The sequence below is a fragment of the Pistacia vera genome, unplaced genomic scaffold (genome assembly GCF_008641045.1).
Source record: "Pistacia vera cultivar Batoury unplaced genomic scaffold, PisVer_v2 Contig182, whole genome shotgun sequence".
In the NCBI taxonomy this organism is placed as follows: domain Eukaryota; kingdom Viridiplantae; phylum Streptophyta; class Magnoliopsida; order Sapindales; family Anacardiaceae; genus Pistacia; species Pistacia vera.
This window is the reverse complement of record NW_022195917.1, coordinates 136,370-156,045: the sequence shown is the minus strand read 5'-3', so window position 1 is coordinate 156,045 and position 19,676 is coordinate 136,370. Positions and strand designations below refer to the sequence as shown.

Sequence of the window (19,676 nt, the reverse complement as noted above, 5' to 3'; positions counted from 1 at the left end):
TCGTTTGCTCCAATGAATATAAGATTTTGTGGTATGATATTGTGTTTCTTATCGTTAATATAATATTTGACACATCAACTATCACATCATTTGAGATCCAAATTTTGTATATCAATCATCACTCTGAGTAAAAATCGAATATTAGTATTTAAATTTAAACCTTAAACTATCAAGTAAAAACCCGAAATTAATATTTGAGTTTACCAAGTGACAAAAAGAGTGGCATAATATTTAGTTGAAATTTGTTAAGCTTTCAAACTAGGCACAACTTAAATTTTAAAATTAAATCAACCACAACTAGCCATAAGTAGACCTTTAGACTTTAGCCAACATCAAGACATGCACAAATCAAGTTTGCATGTTAAAACCCACATCGAAGAGAGAATGATATGGCACAAATTTGAACACAAAGGTTAGAAAATCAAATTTGCGAGAAAAAAATCAATGCATACTAACTTTAAAGCATAATGACCATCGTCAACTACTTAATTCGAATTATTCTTTCCAAACACAAATTCTTTCGATATTTATTACAAGAAAATGGAAATTTTAGATTTGTTTATTTGATGTATGGCACTAGATAATGTAATTGATATAGGATTTAGATATACAATTGGATGGTGAGGATTTGGGAATACGAAAAATAGAGAAGTATAATGTTTTTTGCAATAGTTTTTTAACCAATATTCAATCTATAAAAGGTAGAGAAATGCTACGAACACCGATCACTGACACCAAATTTTTGTATCGATGTACGTGGCATCCGAGTCAGAGGTGGCCATGTTGGACACTAACACGTCTTTCGTGAATGAACGACCGTCCAACAATCAGGGATGCTAGTCTATATTTGATGGATGATTGTTCATTACAAATGGACTCCCATCCATCAATTTGGTATGAAAATAATAATGGACCATCGTCCATATAATATGAACAGGAGTCCATTTTCTATGGACGGGCGTCTATTTTCTATGGACGGGCGTCCACCTATAATGGATACTTGTCCATAAATTTTAAAAGACCATGCATGGATGCCAGTCTATAAGTCTCACTTTCCAATTGATCCAATTAACATCCCCTCTTTTGAAAAGAAAAAGGTGAAGTTAGAGAACTGTTGGCTTCATTGTCAAAAGTTCCACTAGCAAATGTGCAACATTTGGTAGGAAGAAGAAGGTCTCGTGAAACTCACAGGGACCCCAGTGCCCATTACCAAACATTAGAACTACTCAGCATAATCTTCTGTTAAACGTGTGGAATGGAATGAAATATTTTATCTTCTCAATAACATGATCAATCCCAACACTACAGATTATACCATATTTAAATTGTCCGAATTCTCTTCAGGATCATTCATTATTAGTTCATATGTAATTACAATTGCATGCAACAATGGATTTGAGCACAGACGAAGAAGTAGTGCATGAGTATCTTCCATATTTTCGTGCCTACAAAGATGGACACATGGAGAGATTCTTTGGCTCCGATAAAGTTCCTGCATTGATTGATGGTTCTCAGAACGGTGTCTGCTCCAAAGATGTTGTTATTGTTTCAGAAACCGGGCTCTTAGCACGTATTTTTATCCCATCAGGCACAACTAAACCAGACAAAAAGCTGCCTCTCATGGTTTACTATCACGACAGAGACTTCTTCACAAGCACACCTTTTTGCTCCGTTTATAACAATGCTGTATCGTCTCTAGCCCCCAAGGCTAATGCCATCATCGTCTCTGTCGATTACAGATTAACCCCATAACACTATGTCCCCGTAGCTTACAAAGATTCGTGGGCTACACTTAAGTGGGTGGCTTCTCATTACAATGGTGAAGGCCCTTAAGCTTGGCTGAACAACAACGCTAATTTTCATCAAGTTTTTCTAGTTGGGGATAACACTAGAGGCAATATGGTGCACAACATGGCCATCCAAGCAAGCATTGAAGACTTAAATGGAGTGAAGTTGTTAGGAATTTGCTTGGTCTTTTAAAAATTTATGGATAGGAGTCCATTTTAGGTGGACGCCCGTCTCTAGAAAATGAACTCTCGTCCATATGATATGGACAGGAGTCCATTGTTATTATCGTATCAGATTGATGGACGATAGTCCATTTGTAATGAACGGTCGTTCATCAAATATGGACAAACGTCCATGAGTGGTCGCCTCTGACTCAAATGCCAAGTACGTTGGTACAAAAATTAGGTGTCAGTAATCGATGTCCGTAGCATTTCTCCAAAAGTTATTAGTTACATTGCTATTTACTTGTCTACATTACGCGTAATGTAGTATGACTCGCTAAACCACCATTGGGTGGTTTGATGGTAAATGAGCAAATGAGGATCTAAGTTTACATAATCTTTTGAGTTCAAGTCCTCACAGCCCCTAATAGGGGTAGTCACTAGAGCTCTTACCCGATCGGTAGTTCTAGAGTCTTAGGTAATTAGTTATGGTATTTGTAAGCTAACCCAAACTCCCTTGGTCATTACAAATTAATTTAAAAAAAAAAAAACCTCTATATACCACAAACAAAAGGTCACTTACATAGATTATAAATAGTACTATACATGTATCTCATTCGTACTAATTATTTCATATAAACTAAATGAGTAAGTTCACATAAAGATCGTTTTAAATAAATGTTCAATAGACACAAAAGAATGACATGTCGATAAATAAATTGTGCCACATTAATTTGTGTGTAAAAGTTTGTATATTTAATTTCTATATATTGCACCAATCATAAATCGTTTAAGGGGCTCGGTTAAGGGTAGACTTTAAACACTTGTAGAGTCCCTAATATTTCCTTCAATATGGATTAAAAAATTTTAAGCATTCCACTTGGTTGAATAAATGACTATTTATATTGAATATTAACAATTTTTGTTTTTTATTTTTCATTTTTTCAAGTCTAATGGTGTGTTTGATTTATGAATGATGCTACACATATAAATTATTGATACAAACTATTATTTATAAGTTGATGTGGTAATTTTAGGGATGACAATGTAGTGATTTGGGGGCGGGGAGGTCTCCTCCATTCCCCACCTCATTTAGGATTTTGCTCTCCATTCCCACCTCGTTCCTCAAATTACTTAAGTTGGTCGAGGATGGGGAATCTCAACATGGGCAATGCGTTCCGTGAACCTACTTCAGTCCCAAATTTATTTATATATAAACTATATAAATAATCACATTAAAAATAAATAGCATTATAATAAAGCCAATCAATACTATATAATATTAATGTTCTAAATAAAAATAACTATAACATATTGTGGCAATATTAAAATGTAGGAAGTTTAAACAAGTCATAACCAAAAGACTTAAGGAAAAAAAAGACACTAAATTGTAAAATAATTTCCAATGTGTCATAGTATCATTTATTTCTTGATTTCTCTTCCTCAATAACCCTTAAGACTTCATTCATTTAAAATGTGAAATAAACAAAATATACAATAATTTCCATTTATTATAATAATTATAGAAACTTCTTATTTAATTTTATAATGGGGAATGGAGTGGATTTGAGGTGGGGAGTACTAAATGAGTAATACTACATATACATCATTTTCATACAACATTATGTGGCAAGATATGATTGACTAATTTAAAGTTAAAATTAAACTTTCACCCAACCGTATCTTGCCACATAATATTGTATGAGAATGATGCATGTGTAGTATTATTCGTACTAAATCCATTCCCTATTCATTTCAACATGGGCAATTAATTTGCTCCCGAGACCCAACCCATTCCTCAAGTTAACTTTCCTATCCCTGCCCCAATAGAGGCGGTTCCCTATCGGTGTCCAAACTCGTGGAACATTTTGCCATCCATATGTAATTTTCAAATTTTGTATATTTCACATGTAATATCTTTTAGCTTATTTAATTTAAAAGTCATCAAATCATTTTGAAATACTCCAATTTGTATGAGAGGGTTTATAGATAATGTATTACTCTTGTTTTATAGTTACTCTAAACTAAATATCTTAAAAATTTGATTATTGAAACATATAATTTTGTAGCTTGAACCCAAATCAAATTACTTGATTAGGTTCGGTTTTTAAATATGAATACTTTGCCCATCCATGGTTGTATAATGATGAATACATTAGCAAGAGCAATTATGTGTATAATAAGGTATTGGTATGGTTGAAATTTATTTAGAAAGAAAATGTGAAGAATTTTTGGGGTAAGCTAGCATACAAGTCACGCAGATTGCACGTGCTGCGCGGCTACTCTCCCAAATTTTCGTCTCCCGCACATTCAAAATTTGGGACAGAGAATAGGAGAAGATTTTTACCACCATTTGCCTTTCTTTCACAACCCGCCAGAGGAAATCAGGAAACCCTTACAAATACTTTTGAACCGTCGATTAACATCTTATTTACGGTTCACATCTCATCTCATTTTTTCAAACAGATATACATTCTTAGCCGTTGATAAAGGATTATCCAACGGCCATTTGTCGACCCGCATAAAGATTTCCAATTTCCAAACCCCAAAAAGCAAAGCACGTGTCAAGCATCACAGCCAATTAGAGTCCTTTCACGAGGATATTCATTTTGGACCGTCGATAAGTTAAAATCTAACGATCCAAAACTAATCCCGCCTATATCCAAAAGCCCCAAGCCCCGAAAACACACTTTATCTCACGAAACTTTTCAAATCTCCTATTTCACGCGGATCGAGCCTGTCTACCGTCGATTAAAATTTATAATCACATTATAAATATCCCATCTAATTCACGATTCCACATCACTCCCACAACAATTCAGCTAACTCGATAACTATCCTTCTCAGAAAACCCCTTTTAAGACTTCAAAACCTTTCATTCAAAAATGTCGGGTCGTGGAAAGGGAGGCAAGGGTTTAGGCAAGGGAGGAGCCAAGCGTCATCGTAAGGTTCTCCGTGATAACATTCAGGGTATCACAAAGCCAGCAATTCGTCGTTTGGCCCGTAGGGGTGGAGTTAAGCGTATCAGCGGTTTGATCTATGAGGAGACCCGTGGTGTTCTCAAGATCTTTTTGGAAAATGTGATTCGCGACGCTGTGACTTACACTGAGCACGCCAGAAGAAAGACCGTGACGGCCATGGATGTGGTCTACGCGCTCAAGAGGCAAGGCAGAACCCTCTACGGTTTCGGAGGTTAAGTTGTTAGATGGTGGTTGTTTCAGGATTTGGTTGTTGGACGGCTGATTGTTAATAGATCTTGTCTCTAGATCTAGATCTGATTACTATGATAGTTATTTTGTCAGTAGCGTTGTGATTCTGTAATTCTCTGTTACATGTTTTTATGGAATCAATATAAATTTTAATTTCCTTGAAATTTGGCATGGTTGTATAGTTTTCCTCTTTAAATTTATGTTGTATGCTATTTTGATGCTCTGGAAATTTCTGATAAACAGTTGAGATGCATTAAATTCTACTTTAGTAGTGTATTATCTTTAAAAATGGAAGTGTATAGAGCTTATCCTCTTTTCTTGTTTTAAATAACTGGAGCAATATGTCGAGTGGATGAAAGGAACTGCTAAGCTATTGGGTTGTTTTTTTTATTCTTCTTATCAAAATCGTGTTACAATGTAGTGTGGACCATGTGTTTGTGTAAATTACATGAAGCGTTTTAACATCTGAGTTTTAATGAAACTATTTGAGGCTGAAGTAGGGAAAGTGAAATTGCTTTTCATGATAGTATGCGACATTGTTTCTGGAAATCATCTGAAGCATCTTTTGACTTGCCAATTGGTTTGATCTTGAAGCTGACGGCCTTGATAGGTAAGTTTTGTGAATTGCTCTAATTGCGTTGATAGAAGTTGCAGTTTTTTGTAATCATATAACCTTGAAATGGTTTTAGTAGTAGATTACTTGTCTGATTTTTGTGCTGCATAACAACATTAACTTAGTGAATATTAGCTGTTTGCACTTGGTAATAGTACTAGCCCATAAGGTATTGGAGGTTCATAGTTTAAACAAATAAAAATATCTTCATGCTTAAGCTAATATATGTGTTTTTGTCTGGATTTCAATAAGTTTGATCTGCTCTTTGTCTCCACATTATTCGTTTGCTGGGTGATATGAGTCTAATAGAGGTATTGCACCAGAACTTGCCACTCAACTGCAATTCTTTCATTTGATTAGGTTCCTATCTAATTCATTTTTGGCTCTATATTAGTTCGAAATTCGAATCAATATCCTGTGAACTCTCATTAAAGACCTGCATTTCCATTTTTCCGTTGCACATACCATATGATGATACTATCTATCCTTCCTTCTCTTTTTATATTCACATTAATTCTATTAATCCTTTCCTGTTTCCTATTAAAAGTTCAGATATGCTATTTCTTCATCCGATAACTTGACAGGTCTCTTACCATTTCCTGGATTAAATTCTGCCAGGTCCAAATGTAAGGAGAGAGCTATGAGCCTATGAGGTACCATTTATGATTTCTCTTTTTTTACCAGCTTAAGAGTTTAAAAATAAATAAACAGAAATTTAGGTTTGCAATATTGTTTTCAAGAGGTGAGTTCTGACTTCTGAGTTGCACAAATTTAAGAATTGAAGTTCCATTTCGTCATCATATTTTCATTCGGTATGTTTCGTGTATCTAAGTATTAACTGGCGGATAAAGATAGTTTGATAAATACTTTGACATTCTTTCACAAATATAATGTGATAGCTCACAAATCGCAATAGATTGATTAAATGAAACTCATTGTTGGGCAGGAAGGATCCATGCGAGTTGATCAATTGCAAGTTAACATGTCATTTTTTTAAAAAGTTAATAAGGATTGTTTGTCGGTATAGTATTTGTATACTCATTACCTGGCACATAGATTCTAGAAAGCTCTTTCGTGGCCTAATAAACCAAGCTCACGTGCGTCCTGGGCGAGATCTTTTATCCTAAACTCATAACTCTGGTTTCTTCTATATGTAACACCCTTGGGCATCACCCAAAGGCTGTATGCGTCTTTTTCAGAAACCAGGACAAAATCCGATGCTTGTGATCCGATATTTACCTTGGCTTTGATACAGTTACTGATTGTATAACTAGGCTACCAATGAGAAAGCTCAGAGAAAAAAAATTAAAAGTTTGCCATAGATTATACAATTAATATTAAAAAGCAAAATTTATACTCTTACCTGACTTTTTTCTCTGATTTTGCAGATGAGAAAAGCTTTATTCTGATTTTGTAAGTGGGAAAAACTTTTCCCACACATTGAATTATATATATATATATATATATATATATATAGTCATTTTCTCTCTCTTATTATCGTAAACAAGATAAGCAACATTTAATTTAAAAAAAAATTATATCTTCAAAACGATATTTAAAAAACAATTGAGGGAGTATAACATATAACCATAGTCAAATAATGAAAAAAGAACATAGAGAGTGCTAAGTATTTATTTAAATGTTACTATTTTTGATATTGAAATTTCATTTAATGTGTCAGATATTTTATGAAGAGAGTGTAAATTTTTTTGATTTAATTAGATTAAAAAAATATATCTTATTTATAATATCCATGTTGATATTCTTGTCGCAAGTAAATTTTGATATTTTAATTCAAGTTCTATATCCATGACTTATGGGTTTGAATTTTCATAGTATTAGCTCGTAAAGACGTTCCTTAACAAAATCGGTGACCCTAGTGCTACCAACCCGTCACAGTAGCATTGTTTAAAGTGGACAACCAACAGTGTTTGTAGTAGTGACACCTGTATGAACTATGAAGTATGAACCCCACAAGTCCACAAACTGAGCTCCATTTCATCGAACGTACAGAAAAATATAATTTCATTAATCAACCACCACAACGTAGCCACGTGCTGATCAAATACAACTTGGTTGCTGACGTGGACTCCCGAAGTATGCGTCCAACAAATAGCAAAGCTGCTCCGCGCCTCATTTTTGTCCCCACTTAACTTCTCTCTCCCGATTTTTGGAGAAAGAAAAAGAACTTTCAACTGTCTGGACCGTTCCCTCTTAGGTAATAGAACGAAAGGTCCAGCCCTGCAAGAAAGTCGTGGCGGAACTTTCCAGTTTCCAGTATGGGAGTGCCGAGCGACGACGCCGTTGTGATCCAAAAGGGCAAAGTTTCGGGAGATCCTCATGTGATTACAGTTAATTGTCCTGATAAAACCGGCCTCGGATGCGATATTTGCAGAATAATTCTTGAATTCGGGCTTTACATTGCAAAAGGAGGTATTCTTTGCTGTAATTTTAGATGATATTTTCCTTTATTAAAACTTGAGAGTTTGACTTGTTTGATTGAATTTTGTGTTTTATGTCACGGAATGATTGAGTTTGGCTTTCAGCTGGTAAACATGGAATTTAGTGCTGTTGTTAATACCAATATCTTTTGTGAGCAGTTTATTAGTTTTAGAACTTGTTTGACCATTCATTGAGTTGCTGGGTTAGGACATCAGTATGAAAATATATAATGTTTTGATTGATTAACCAGAAGGAATATTATGGAAAATAGCTTTTTGAAATTTTGCGTCCTTTTTAGTTGAACAGCCTTTAAACTTTTCTCCTGTTTGATTGATTATTAGTTTTCTTTTAAAATTCATTTGAAAAAAAGAAAAAAAGAAAAACAGTATCATCTTTATCAAATTTATGTGTATGCTGACGCCTGACAGGGTTTTTATTTTTTGGATACTTCTCTGATTATAGATATCTCAACTGATGGAAGATGGTGCTACATAGTATTATGGGTGGTTCCTCGGTCTGGTTCGATTATTGTAAGGTGGTCAAATTTAAAGAACCGCCTATTATCTGCATGCCCCTCGTGTTTAGTGTCATTTTACTTGGCCCAGCAGCCTACATGCCCTCCATCTTCACCAGTTTACTTATTGAAGTTCTTTTGCCTTGACCGCAAAGGATTATTGCATGGTAGTATAAATATCTACACCCTTAACGTTTTTCTGATTGTAAAATGTGCTAGTATATTAGTGGTTCTGAAATGGTTATAAATTCTTATGTCAGATGTTACTCAAGTTCTTTGTGAGCTTGAGCTTACAATTCAAAGGGTGAAAGTGACGACGACACCAGATGGAAGAGTCTTGGACCTCTTCTTTATAACAGATAACATGTGAGATTTGTTTTGGGTTTTCCTTCTGATATTTGGTGGCAATTTTATAAATTTTATACTCACGTTTCTTTGGTTATATGTGACGAATGTTTATTAATTTAAAATTTTGCTATCATGCACCACAGCATTCTGTCACACAAATGAAAATGTTGTCCACAATTTACTTGATTTGGACCATTTAAGTGTTCCACGTATGCCTCAAGTCTAACAAATGTCATTTAGTGTGTTATTGCATTTTTTTTTTTTTTTTTTAAGGTAAACCTAGTAATTTGTGTAACAAGTCTAACAAGTATGACTCAAGTCTAACGAATGAAATAACACCTAATAACAAATTACCAGGTGTTATTTCATTTTCGTCTGGTTAAATTGGTTTTCAGTTTGCATCTACCTTGTTTGGTGAAGTTTCATAGTATACTTTCTTATGAGTTTCTCTTTATGTTTATGGTTTTTTTGATGGAGCTTACAAGCCTTTTGATTATCAGATTAATGTACCTTCATTTGGGGGGCTGTATATTATGGAAGTAAACCTAATTATTGATGTTTCATTTACTAGGTATTGAATAGTTATTGATCAGAGAGAGTGGATAAACCATCTTAACTAATGGACCTATCATACATTTATTCTCTTTTTGTACTGATTTTCACTGCATTAATTCATGCTTTCACTTGTTGCTCATTGAGATATCTGTTAATAATTGAAAAATAATGCATTGCAGAAATGATGAAAAAGAAACCGTTAAATTGAGATGCCAATGGCATGTTGGGAGAGAACAAGAGAGTTGATGGCCATATTAGTGGTCCTCCATTTCATCATCAAAGCATCTTTGGCATAATTTGATTTTAGTGAACGTAACAAACTAATAAAAAAGTTGAGATGTAATCCTGCTGGTTATCAATTTATCTTATTTTCTACAATCGTGGTGCAGGGAACTCTTACACACAAAACAACGACAGGATGAAACGTGTGAACAATTGCATGCTGTGTTAGGTGAATTGGGCATCAGTTGTGAACTTCAGTTGGCAGGTCCAGAGTATGAATACAATCATGGTGTCTCTTCCTTGTCTCCTGTGGTGGCTGAAGAATTATTTAGGTCTGAGCTATCACAAAAAGAAACCCGATCACAAGCCCTTAGCCCAGATATGACAAAATTGAAGAAAGCAAATGTCATAATTGACAATTCACTAAGTCCAGCTCATACATTGCTGCAAATACATTGTGTCAATCACAAGGGACTCCTTTATGACATAATGAGAACATTGAAAGACTGCAACATGCAGGAATGTATTTGCATACTTCGTCATAACTGTCCAGGTTTTTTAGCATTAACAAGAAAAATTGGTTTACATTCTAATATGTATATATGTGTGTGTGCATGTCCATTTCCTGTTTGCTGATAAATGCTGTTTGTTGTTTCTTCTTACCCAGATAGCTTATGGTCGATTCTCACCAAATTCCAGAGGCTATCGAGATTTGGACCTTTTTATTCAGCAAAAGGATGGGAAAAAGATTGTGGATCCCGATAAGCAAAGTGCACTTTGTTCCCGTTTAAAGGAGGAAATGCTTCACCCATTACGTGCGATCATAACAGATCGAGGTCCAGATACTGAACTTTTGGTTGCTAACCCTGTTGAGTTATGTGGAAAGGGAAGACCACGAGTTTTCTATGATGTTACACTTGCTCTAAAAGTACTTGGGATCTGCATATTCTCGGTAAGAAACCATTACCTAAGAAGTGAAGTGATTCAAAGGCCCATCAGCATGTTGCGCTTCCATGGACTTGCTGAATGACAGTTGAAGGGGGATTGGTGCAGAGCACCCTAGCATAGACCTCTTTTATATATTCCTAATACTAGCTTTCTATGCTTTGGCATGGATGGCTACTAAACAATTTTTTTCTTTTCTCATTAAAGGTGGTGTAATACATGCAAGACATGGTGCAGAACCTGCAGATGGGCTTCTTGGATCTCTCTCTCTCTCTCTCTCTCCTTTTTTTTTTTTTTGTTTTTGTTTTTGTTTTTGGGTGCAATTACATATTTTGATAAGCAAAAGGCCTGTAACACTTTGCTTTCTTGGTTTCTAGGCTGAAATTGGAAGATATTCAACAGCAGATCGTGAATGGGAGCTGTACAGGTTTCTTTTAGACGAAAAGTGTAGATTTCAATTATCTAATATGGTAGCTAGAGAACATATTGTAGATAGAGTTAGAAGAGCATTAATGGGCTGGTGAGTTTATTTATTTTCTTTGCATCCTGATTATGTTTCCATCAAATTATCCACCAAGCCATATATTGGGTTCTAATGATCCTGACCAACTAGTTGAGTGAAATAATCCTTGTTAACAACTGCATGTACATGGTTTGTATTCTTGTGTATCTAATTATCTATGCATTTTGGGTGCGAATCGCTTTTAATATTTCGTTACTGATGGACGATTCTGATATAAAAACATGAAACTTTAGCCCGTCTAATGCTATCAAGTGATGTGATGCTTGGATTTTGTACGAGGGACTTGAAAGATATAGCTTTAGGTGTCCCAGTTACATGCCGTGTCATGTAAAATTGTAGCAAAAGTATTCTGCTGTAACTTCAATTAAGATCTAATGGTAAAGCTCTGTGATAATTAGTTAAAGGAGTAATGTTATAATTATTGAAGAGTATGTACTGAATTTGTGTATCGAATTGAATTTGTGTATCGAATGACGTAATAAAATCTTGATCTTGATTTATTATAAGTTAATATTAATTAATAATTATGATTTTATCACGTGATTTGGTAATTCTTATCATTTTCTTTTTTAAGTAAAGATCAAATCATCGACAGCAAAGAGACACAACGATGGGCCTTCTGTTTTGGACTCCGTAAGAGATGAAAACTTTTTGAGTTTCTTCTATTTTTTTTAATAGAACTTATAAATCGCTTTTACTGTGTAATATATTTCAAAGTAAAGATAAAGACAGGATTAGGAATCTTGAAAACTTAACCTCATTGACGGAAGCCACCAACCCCCATTACTCATACAGCACTGAAGCGTTCAAAATTCAAATGTATAGGTAGTTGTTGACAGGACGTGTTCAAATGTTGTGATCGAATTTCATATTACTAAGAAATGAAGCGTTGTAAAATAATTAAATATTCTTTGGTATCAATTTTCACGAGGAGCTTTGACTTTGAGCACGTGCAAGGTGGAGATTTTAATTTGAATCTGGACATAACTTTATTTTATTGTCACACTTTTCTCATGCGCTGAGTGTACTGTGTACCCCCATATAACTAACTATTGCTTTAAACGGATGTTAGGTTGATGTTTCATTTAAAATAAATAAAGTGCTAAGTGCAGACATCCATGATCAATTTGAAGAATATGTGTAGTATTCATATTGATTATTATTATTATTATTATTATTATTATTATTATTATTGGATTTGTTACACATAAACCCAATTGAATAATAACTTGCCCAATATAGATGATTAAAAGACTTAATCTAATGTTTAATAAAATAAAAAGATGATTTTTTTTATTATTATCATATAATTTGCATTATTTAAAAAGAATAATATATTATTATGCATATAGATTGATGCAGCAAGAAATAAATGAAATAGCAAAATACAAAATGAAACTTGTTAAATGAGCAAGAATGAGATGTTAATTAAAGGATATCACATGTCACTCTATATGTAAATTTTTTCATAAAATTACTTTTCCGTGTAGTAATACTGGTTTCAAAATATTTAACTTTCAAACATATTATTATATTGTGCTCACACACATTCTTATTACTTTTATATCTTATATATCATATAATTAATATAATTAATCAATTTGATAATAGAGTAGTGTAAGGGTGTATTACCATATTTTTATTTTGAAATATGAAAATAAAATAGTTTTAAAAACTTGTTTACTAAGGAAGCTTTAGCTTGGTGCGAAAACAATTTCAAAACTCAGTGATAAAAAAAAAAAAAAAAAGAAGTATTATTAAAAAATCTTAAAGATGGTCAGTAAAGATTTACTGTGCGCCGAGTTGAAACACACCATCACCAAAAAAAAAAAAAAAATCAGAAAAAGCAAACGCTGTCCGCAAACAATCTTAAATACTTTAACACGTGGAAAATAATAATAGACAGTCATATATAGCCATGCTTCTGAATAAAGTAATCCAATTAAATTTATCCTAATTTGATATATCCATAACTCAGCCAATCAAACACGTGTAAAATTAAACAACACACCACGACACGCCCATCTGTGCCGATTTCATTTGACCCTTCCCCGCACATTGTCTCGCCTCGTCGTGCTGTTGCTTCCCTGGTACGCCAGATAAACCATTCCTTATCATTAACAATTTAAATAATTTAGTTAATCGTTATTACTTGCAATGATATGGTGGGCTAAAGGCCAATAGAAAACGGTGGATTCAAAAAGAAGCTTTAAAAAGGGAGAACAGATTTGATTTTGTGACGATCAGATGAGATCAGTATTGTTTGAGGTCTGAAACGAAATGCTAGAAGCTTCTTCAACGCATCGACGCTCAGCTTATCTGAACGCGCTCACTCAAGAAATCGAGAAGAAGCTTCAGCGGGTTCGTTTTGAATTGTTGTTGACTTTTTTGTTTGTTTCATGAGAAAAAGAAGAGGACTGGGAAAAAAAAATTAAATATAATAAGCGTCTAGTTGATTAAATGTTCAATAAAATTTTCTTTTAAATTTCTATTTGTTGAATGAATGATAGGATTGAAATTCCTTTTTTTGTGTTCTTGTTTCACAGCTTATAAATGTAAATTGATATTTGCTTGAAAAGTATTAGAAAAAAAAAATTAGTTATAGATTTCTTAAAAAATGATACTTCATTGCAGGCGCTAGCTTCTCCTTCGCAGAGACGCAACTTGTTGCAAGAGTTGTTTACTGATGTGGCTCTAGAAATTGATGATCGAGCCAGAGGTGAGTCAAGGCTGCAAAAATACTTGTTTGTTCTATCTATAATGTGCGCAAGATAAGAGTTTGAGGTTATGAGTCAATAAAGATGAGCTTCTTGTTGTTACTAATTCTAATCCTCTTCATTTTGGTTAATTAGTTATTTTACTTGATCTTTTTGTGTAATAAATTTTGTGTGCATTGCAATCATAACAACTTTTACCCGCTTTTTATTAAATAATTGTCTTCCTAGTTTTGTTTATTAATGAACAATGAATTAGGAAATACTTTATGGCAATTGTAGAAGGAGAGGGATGGTGTGAATTGAAGATGGTGGGCTTAAGTATTGCTGTTAGTATTATTTTGCTGCACTGGTATAGCTCCGTAGTCAGTATAGGCTGGAACATAGTAATGTGTCAGCGAAATACATTTGCCTAAAATTTAATAGAAAAAGAACATATTTTGAAGTTTTAGATTTGCTATTATACAGATAAAAATTTACAGGGATGCAACTTTTGTGATGTGGAAAGTAATATGTACTTGCAACATTTGCAAGTTATATTTTGTTGCAAGCTTAATGTTCTACATTACAATAAGTGCGACATTCCATGTTACAAATATATAACACGTTTTGTGTTAGAGAAATTCCCTTCCCTTAATTATACTCTCCTGTAAATTGGTATTGTAGCAAATTTGATTTGTTGCACCACATGGATGCAGATGTATGGAGGCATATTTATAGAAATTTTGACATAGAATAAAAGATTATTTTACTGGGACAGGATTAGTAGCTAATGAAACTTTATTCATCACAAGAACTCAGTCATGTGATTTAGAGGCAGTCGAGATACATCTGTCAAGTGCTATGTTGTAATCACAATTCTTATAGGTTTTCATATTTTGTATTGAAATTGTAAACAGATATAATTCTGAGCAAGGAAGAATGTATGATTTATTCTGCTGTGGATGGTGCTAATGGTCAACTATGCTTTTATGATGTGCTTGCTGATTATTATGTTCGGGTGCCTGAGAGTGGAAATCATATCCTCGATTTGATTGTCCACCTGTGGAGCCAGTCGTTTGCATCACATATTTTCGCCCTCTTGTTCCACAAATGGGTATGTAAATGAGCATAGTGCTCAGTACATTTCAATTATAGATCAGACTTTATGTCCATTCAAAACAAATTTGTTGTGGTAATTATTTCTTACAAGAGTTTTGTTCAATGGTGGAAGCATATTATTCAAGTGTCTTAAAAATCTCATATCAATCTTTTAGGGAATTTAATTAATCTCAAGTTCATGTAAGCTGATGAGACACATCTTTTCTAACATGATTGTTTACTAAATTGAACTTGAGAGCCTGCGAAGACTGCTATTTTGTTGCTTTATTTTGGTCCTATGAAGAGGCTCTTTTAAAGTAACAAAAGTTTTTGTTCTATCATCTGTGGTTCTTGTAGTGGAATTGTTGGTCTTTTTATTGATATGTGATTTGGCAGCATTTCAACTGACAGACAAGGTAGATAGAAGATCTTTGTTTTTCTTTTCTTTTCTTCTTTTGCTTTTAGTTTTTTGGATCAGCTCTTTTATTGTGCAGTCATGTATGTGGAGGCTCCAAATATCCAAGCAATGTCATGTTACTGATGGATTAGGTTAAAATTTGATTTTGGACTTATTCTATATTTGAAAAGTAGAAGTAATTGAAGTGTTTATTATTTAACATCCTTATGATTATGACTCCATGGAATTCTGTCTTGTTTATTTGTATATTTAACTATACATTATATGGTTATTATAGCGTTGGAGTTGATTACTTGAGCTTCCTTGGTGTATCACAACTTTTTATTGCCATAAGAATTTAGATACATGTCCATATGAGGTTTTATTATCATTTATTAGTTATGGTGGATTGGTTTCCATAAATAAAGGCATGGGTAGTGTATTGTCTTCTTAGAAATACTACTTACCTATTTGGCCAATGAAGATTTTAGCTGATGATTGCAACTTGTTCCTTTGCTTTGATGTTCCTATGATGTTGAGCTGTATTGTTGTATCTTTGCTGCAGCTATTTGAAGTTCAAATTGACAGTAATGAAGTGCTCCTACGTTACTCATCTGCTCTTGTACAAGGTGCTACAAATGTTTTTTGGTATGAATATCATCAATTACTTAAGTACTGATTTTCGTTAAAATTGTTAGTTGTGGAGATGGCCTTAGTGGCTTTGGAAGCTGGATCTTGTTACTGCCAAATAGTATTGTGTTGCATGTCTTTAGGAGGCCATGCTTTTGAAAATGTTTCAGAAATTAAATTTCATTTTTTCTTTACACAAGATCTGAAATACTGTTTCAATTAGATCTTCTTTCATTCTCCCATTGCTTTCATATAAATTAGGCACCTAGTGCTCCATGGATTTCAATAGTCTAAAAACCAGAGTTTCATAGTTGAGTTCTCAAAAAAGGAATTTGAACAGTTCATAACATGCAATTCTGATGTTTTATATTATTTGTCATGTTTCTGAACGTTTTGAAACAAACTGTTTTCCATACCTAAGTCTGTTCTTTTCCTCCTCTGTAGTTTTTTCTGGTGCACTTCCTTCCATAACTATCCTTGTGATGATTTTCCAACAGACTGGCACTGCTGTGGTTCTATTATTTTACGTGCAGTCTTCTATCCATCTTGGTTTCCTGTTTTATAAATTGGAGAATAAAAAAATATTGGTTAATCCAACATTATTATTATTATTTTTTGGTTATATGTCTGGGAAGGATCCAATTTTTATATTGCTGTTATAATCCATTCTGGTGATGCATTAGAATGTCTGCTTCATTTGGGTTGTTCTGGTTATAGAAGTGGTGCTGTATGTTTTATGTAATAATTGCAATCTAACCTTATGTTTCAAGATACTCATCTTGTACCTTGCTGGGTTTTTTGTTAATAGTCATTCTCAACTTATGTGCAGGATTGACATCCAGGCAAACACCAGACGTTTCCAATCCCTTTTTCGGGTAGGAGTCCTTTCAATAGTGTAATAGATAGTTAACCATCTAAGCAGAACATTTTTTGTAATATGTTTTGACGCTCTTCCTGTTTTCTGTTCCCTTCAGTATCTTTTTGAGGAAGTTGCATTGGAGCACAAGCAAATAAACAAAATCCCTGGTCAGGTGAGCCAGTGTTCTTGCTCATTTCAATTTTACATCTTAGGAATGTTCTACTCAGTGCTGAGCTTTTTCCATGTAATGTGAAAACAATAATGTGAACTTTGGAATTACTTTCTAATTAAGTTGGTCACTATTCATTACTTTTTAGGTCCAACGCGATCTGCTTCTTCTACTTTCAAGGTTTATAATTTTTTACAACTCAGGTAGGCGTTATTATCTGTAAAAAATATCTATTGAACAAGAATTTACACTTAATTCAATGTGCTGTTCTATGCAGCTGATAAGCTTGAAAGCTTCTTAAAGCAGTTTCCTGTTTTTCCAAATGCTTTTTTGGTTGGGAGTCCAGCTGACTTCTTTGTTATTGAACTGACAGACCAGGTAGAGTTAATAAATTTTTTATTCAATACATAGCAAAATAGGTTTAGGCTTTGTCAGTCAGACCCTTTGAATGGACAAACCTTATTTAAGTTTTATCCCAACACCAGCGATTTGTGAGGAGTTGGTATATAATTGCTATGTTACATTCATATGGTGTTGCAACTCTGCTGTTTTTCAGCTTCAAAAATTGAAGGTGGAGCCAGTCCTGTTGCATTACCTTTCACAGATTAGAGTTCTCCAAGGTAAATTGTTTCAACTCCTTGTGAGGTTTAGATGGGTGATATTGTCTACTGATCATAATCGGTTTCAACTGCATGTAATATGGTATGACTTATGCAGGCATGGAACTTAGAATGGCCACAAGTACGAGGTTAAAGGCATGTTTGTATAGCTTCACTTCTCCTGGTGGCCCTATGTATCCTACAAGAGCTGTTCGTCATGCAGCCTGGGATGCTTTGGACTTTCTCTACCCTGTGAGTTTCTTTATTATTATTATTATTTTATGTCTATTACCATGATGTATTGACATAGTTATTGGAAATTTCCTAATCTTCTAATTAGCATCAAGCTTTATAATTAATTATTAGTTATTACTTGTCGCTTTTCGTAGAAATGTGTTTCATATTTTTCTAATCTAATTGGATATTTAATGACGATGGTTTGGTTTAATACTGGATATTGATATGGTTCCTTTTTGGTGACCATATATTCTCTAACATGCATGCCCTCAAGAGATTATAAACATATTGGTTGCAATCATGTATATATATATAGATATATTAGTTATTATTCCATAGTATGCAAAACTGGCTGTTAATTATTTGTAAGATTCTGAGTATCGTTGATGTATAACAGGTTGGGCAGTACCCTCGGCATCTGATAAGTCTGTTTTTTCGACTTCTGTATCCATGGTACTGGCCCTCTTCTTGTTGGAACTTTATAATGTCTTGCATAAAGGCTGTAGTATATACCCTGTTGGGGTGGGTCTTTTCCAGCTGGGAGAAGCTGAGGGAGCGAACGAATTCCTAGTTTCCTAGACGCTGTTACGGTAATGGATTTCTTGTATGGTTCGAAGTGGGACACTTAAAATATCAAAAAAGTGTTTGGGTGTTTTAAGTTAAGGACTGTAATGTGTGTTGTATGCGTAGTTTTGCTAATTTTTTCTTTGTTGCGCATGTCTTCGTTATGCTTCACCCCTTTCATTTTATTCTTCTGGGGGTATAGGTGTTACCGTTTCTTTTAATTATAAGACCATCTTTTTCCATAAGACATTTCTTAGATATGATGTCCTTTTTGGCCATGTATTCAATAATTATTTGTGTCATTAAAAGAGTGAGAGAACTCTGTTTTAAGTGTGAAAAAGGTATTTGAATATTTGTGTTTAGTTCATGAAATATTATATTAAGAGGAAGATATTTATCTTAAAGATTATTGTGAATGTTATATTAACTATGTTTGGTTAGATGTACAACGATCTGACTATTTTCCATCCGAGATCTATCCAATTATGCATCATTTTGCCATCGATGGTGATGTTCAATTCAATAGCGGGTCTTGGGTAATTGTTTTTAAGTTTAAGAGTATTTACGTTCTAACAATTTTATATGTAAGAATAAAATAGTTCATAAATTTTTTTAAAAACAAATGCATTATTCTTCAAAAATTTTAATAGTTAAAACCAAAACCAGCTTTATATTCTAATAACCACTAAATAATGTTGGTGCCCACAGCCCACAATATTCGATATTATTTGGTCCATACTGATGGAGCTGCCTTACTTCGATGACATTCGGACTCTTACGTACCACCCGATACCATAATGTTCGATACCACTGAAAAGTGAAGATACATTCTCCGCAATTTCCAGGTTGAACTCTCATTTTTTCTTCAAGGAGGCAATTTTGTTGTTGAAATTGAAGAAGGTAATACAAAATTATGGGTTAAAAGATTTCACCATGCCTCACGAAGGTATCACATAAACCTAAGACAGTAAAAAGGCTCTATTCACCAAATGAGGCCGCCTAAGCAACTGGGGCACCCGATACAAGCAGATAAAATAAAAAGAGAGAGACACCTCTCCAGACATGGAGCAGTGGAGTAGTAGGCAAAGCTTGCTAATACGATCAAGG

General features: G+C 33.9%; 3 protein-coding genes and 1 pseudogene across 3 annotated transcripts; all 4 read left to right on the top strand.

The window, feature by feature from the left end:
* Positions 1 to 1,389: 1,389 nt before the first annotated feature.
* On the top strand, positions 1,390 to 1,980 carry LOC116126634 (annotated as a pseudogene).
* A 2,760-nt stretch (positions 1,981 to 4,740) lies between these two features.
* Positions 4,741 to 5,322, top strand: LOC116126677 (histone H4). The gene has a single exon (XM_031412355.1). The coding sequence runs from the start codon at positions 4,835 to 4,837 to the stop codon at positions 5,144 to 5,146; it is 312 nt and encodes a 103-aa protein (XP_031268215.1). The 5' UTR covers positions 4,741 to 4,834; the 3' UTR covers positions 5,147 to 5,322.
* Positions 5,323 to 7,902: 2,580 nt separating this feature from the next.
* Positions 7,903 to 11,749, top strand: LOC116126692 (ACT domain-containing protein ACR9-like). Its single transcript, XM_031412371.1, has 6 exons — positions 7,903 to 8,204; positions 8,676 to 8,894; positions 8,988 to 9,093; positions 10,020 to 10,371; positions 10,520 to 10,804; positions 11,175 to 11,749. Exons 1-6 carry the CDS (start codon positions 8,051 to 8,053, stop codon positions 11,319 to 11,321), a joined length of 1,263 nt encoding a protein of 420 aa, XP_031268231.1. The 5' UTR covers positions 7,903 to 8,050; the 3' UTR covers positions 11,322 to 11,749.
* Positions 11,750 to 13,342: 1,593 nt separating this feature from the next.
* LOC116126696 lies at positions 13,343 to 18,576 on the top strand. The gene is made up of 11 exons (XM_031412374.1): positions 13,343 to 13,681; positions 13,955 to 14,039; positions 14,934 to 15,130; positions 16,077 to 16,159; positions 16,971 to 17,016; positions 17,116 to 17,172; positions 17,318 to 17,372; positions 17,447 to 17,547; positions 17,726 to 17,789; positions 17,887 to 18,020; positions 18,403 to 18,576. The coding sequence occupies exons 1-11, from the start codon at positions 13,601 to 13,603 to the stop codon at positions 18,574 to 18,576; spliced, it is 1,077 nt and encodes a 358-aa protein (XP_031268234.1). The 5' UTR covers positions 13,343 to 13,600.
* Positions 18,577 to 19,676: the final 1,100 nt, after the last annotated feature.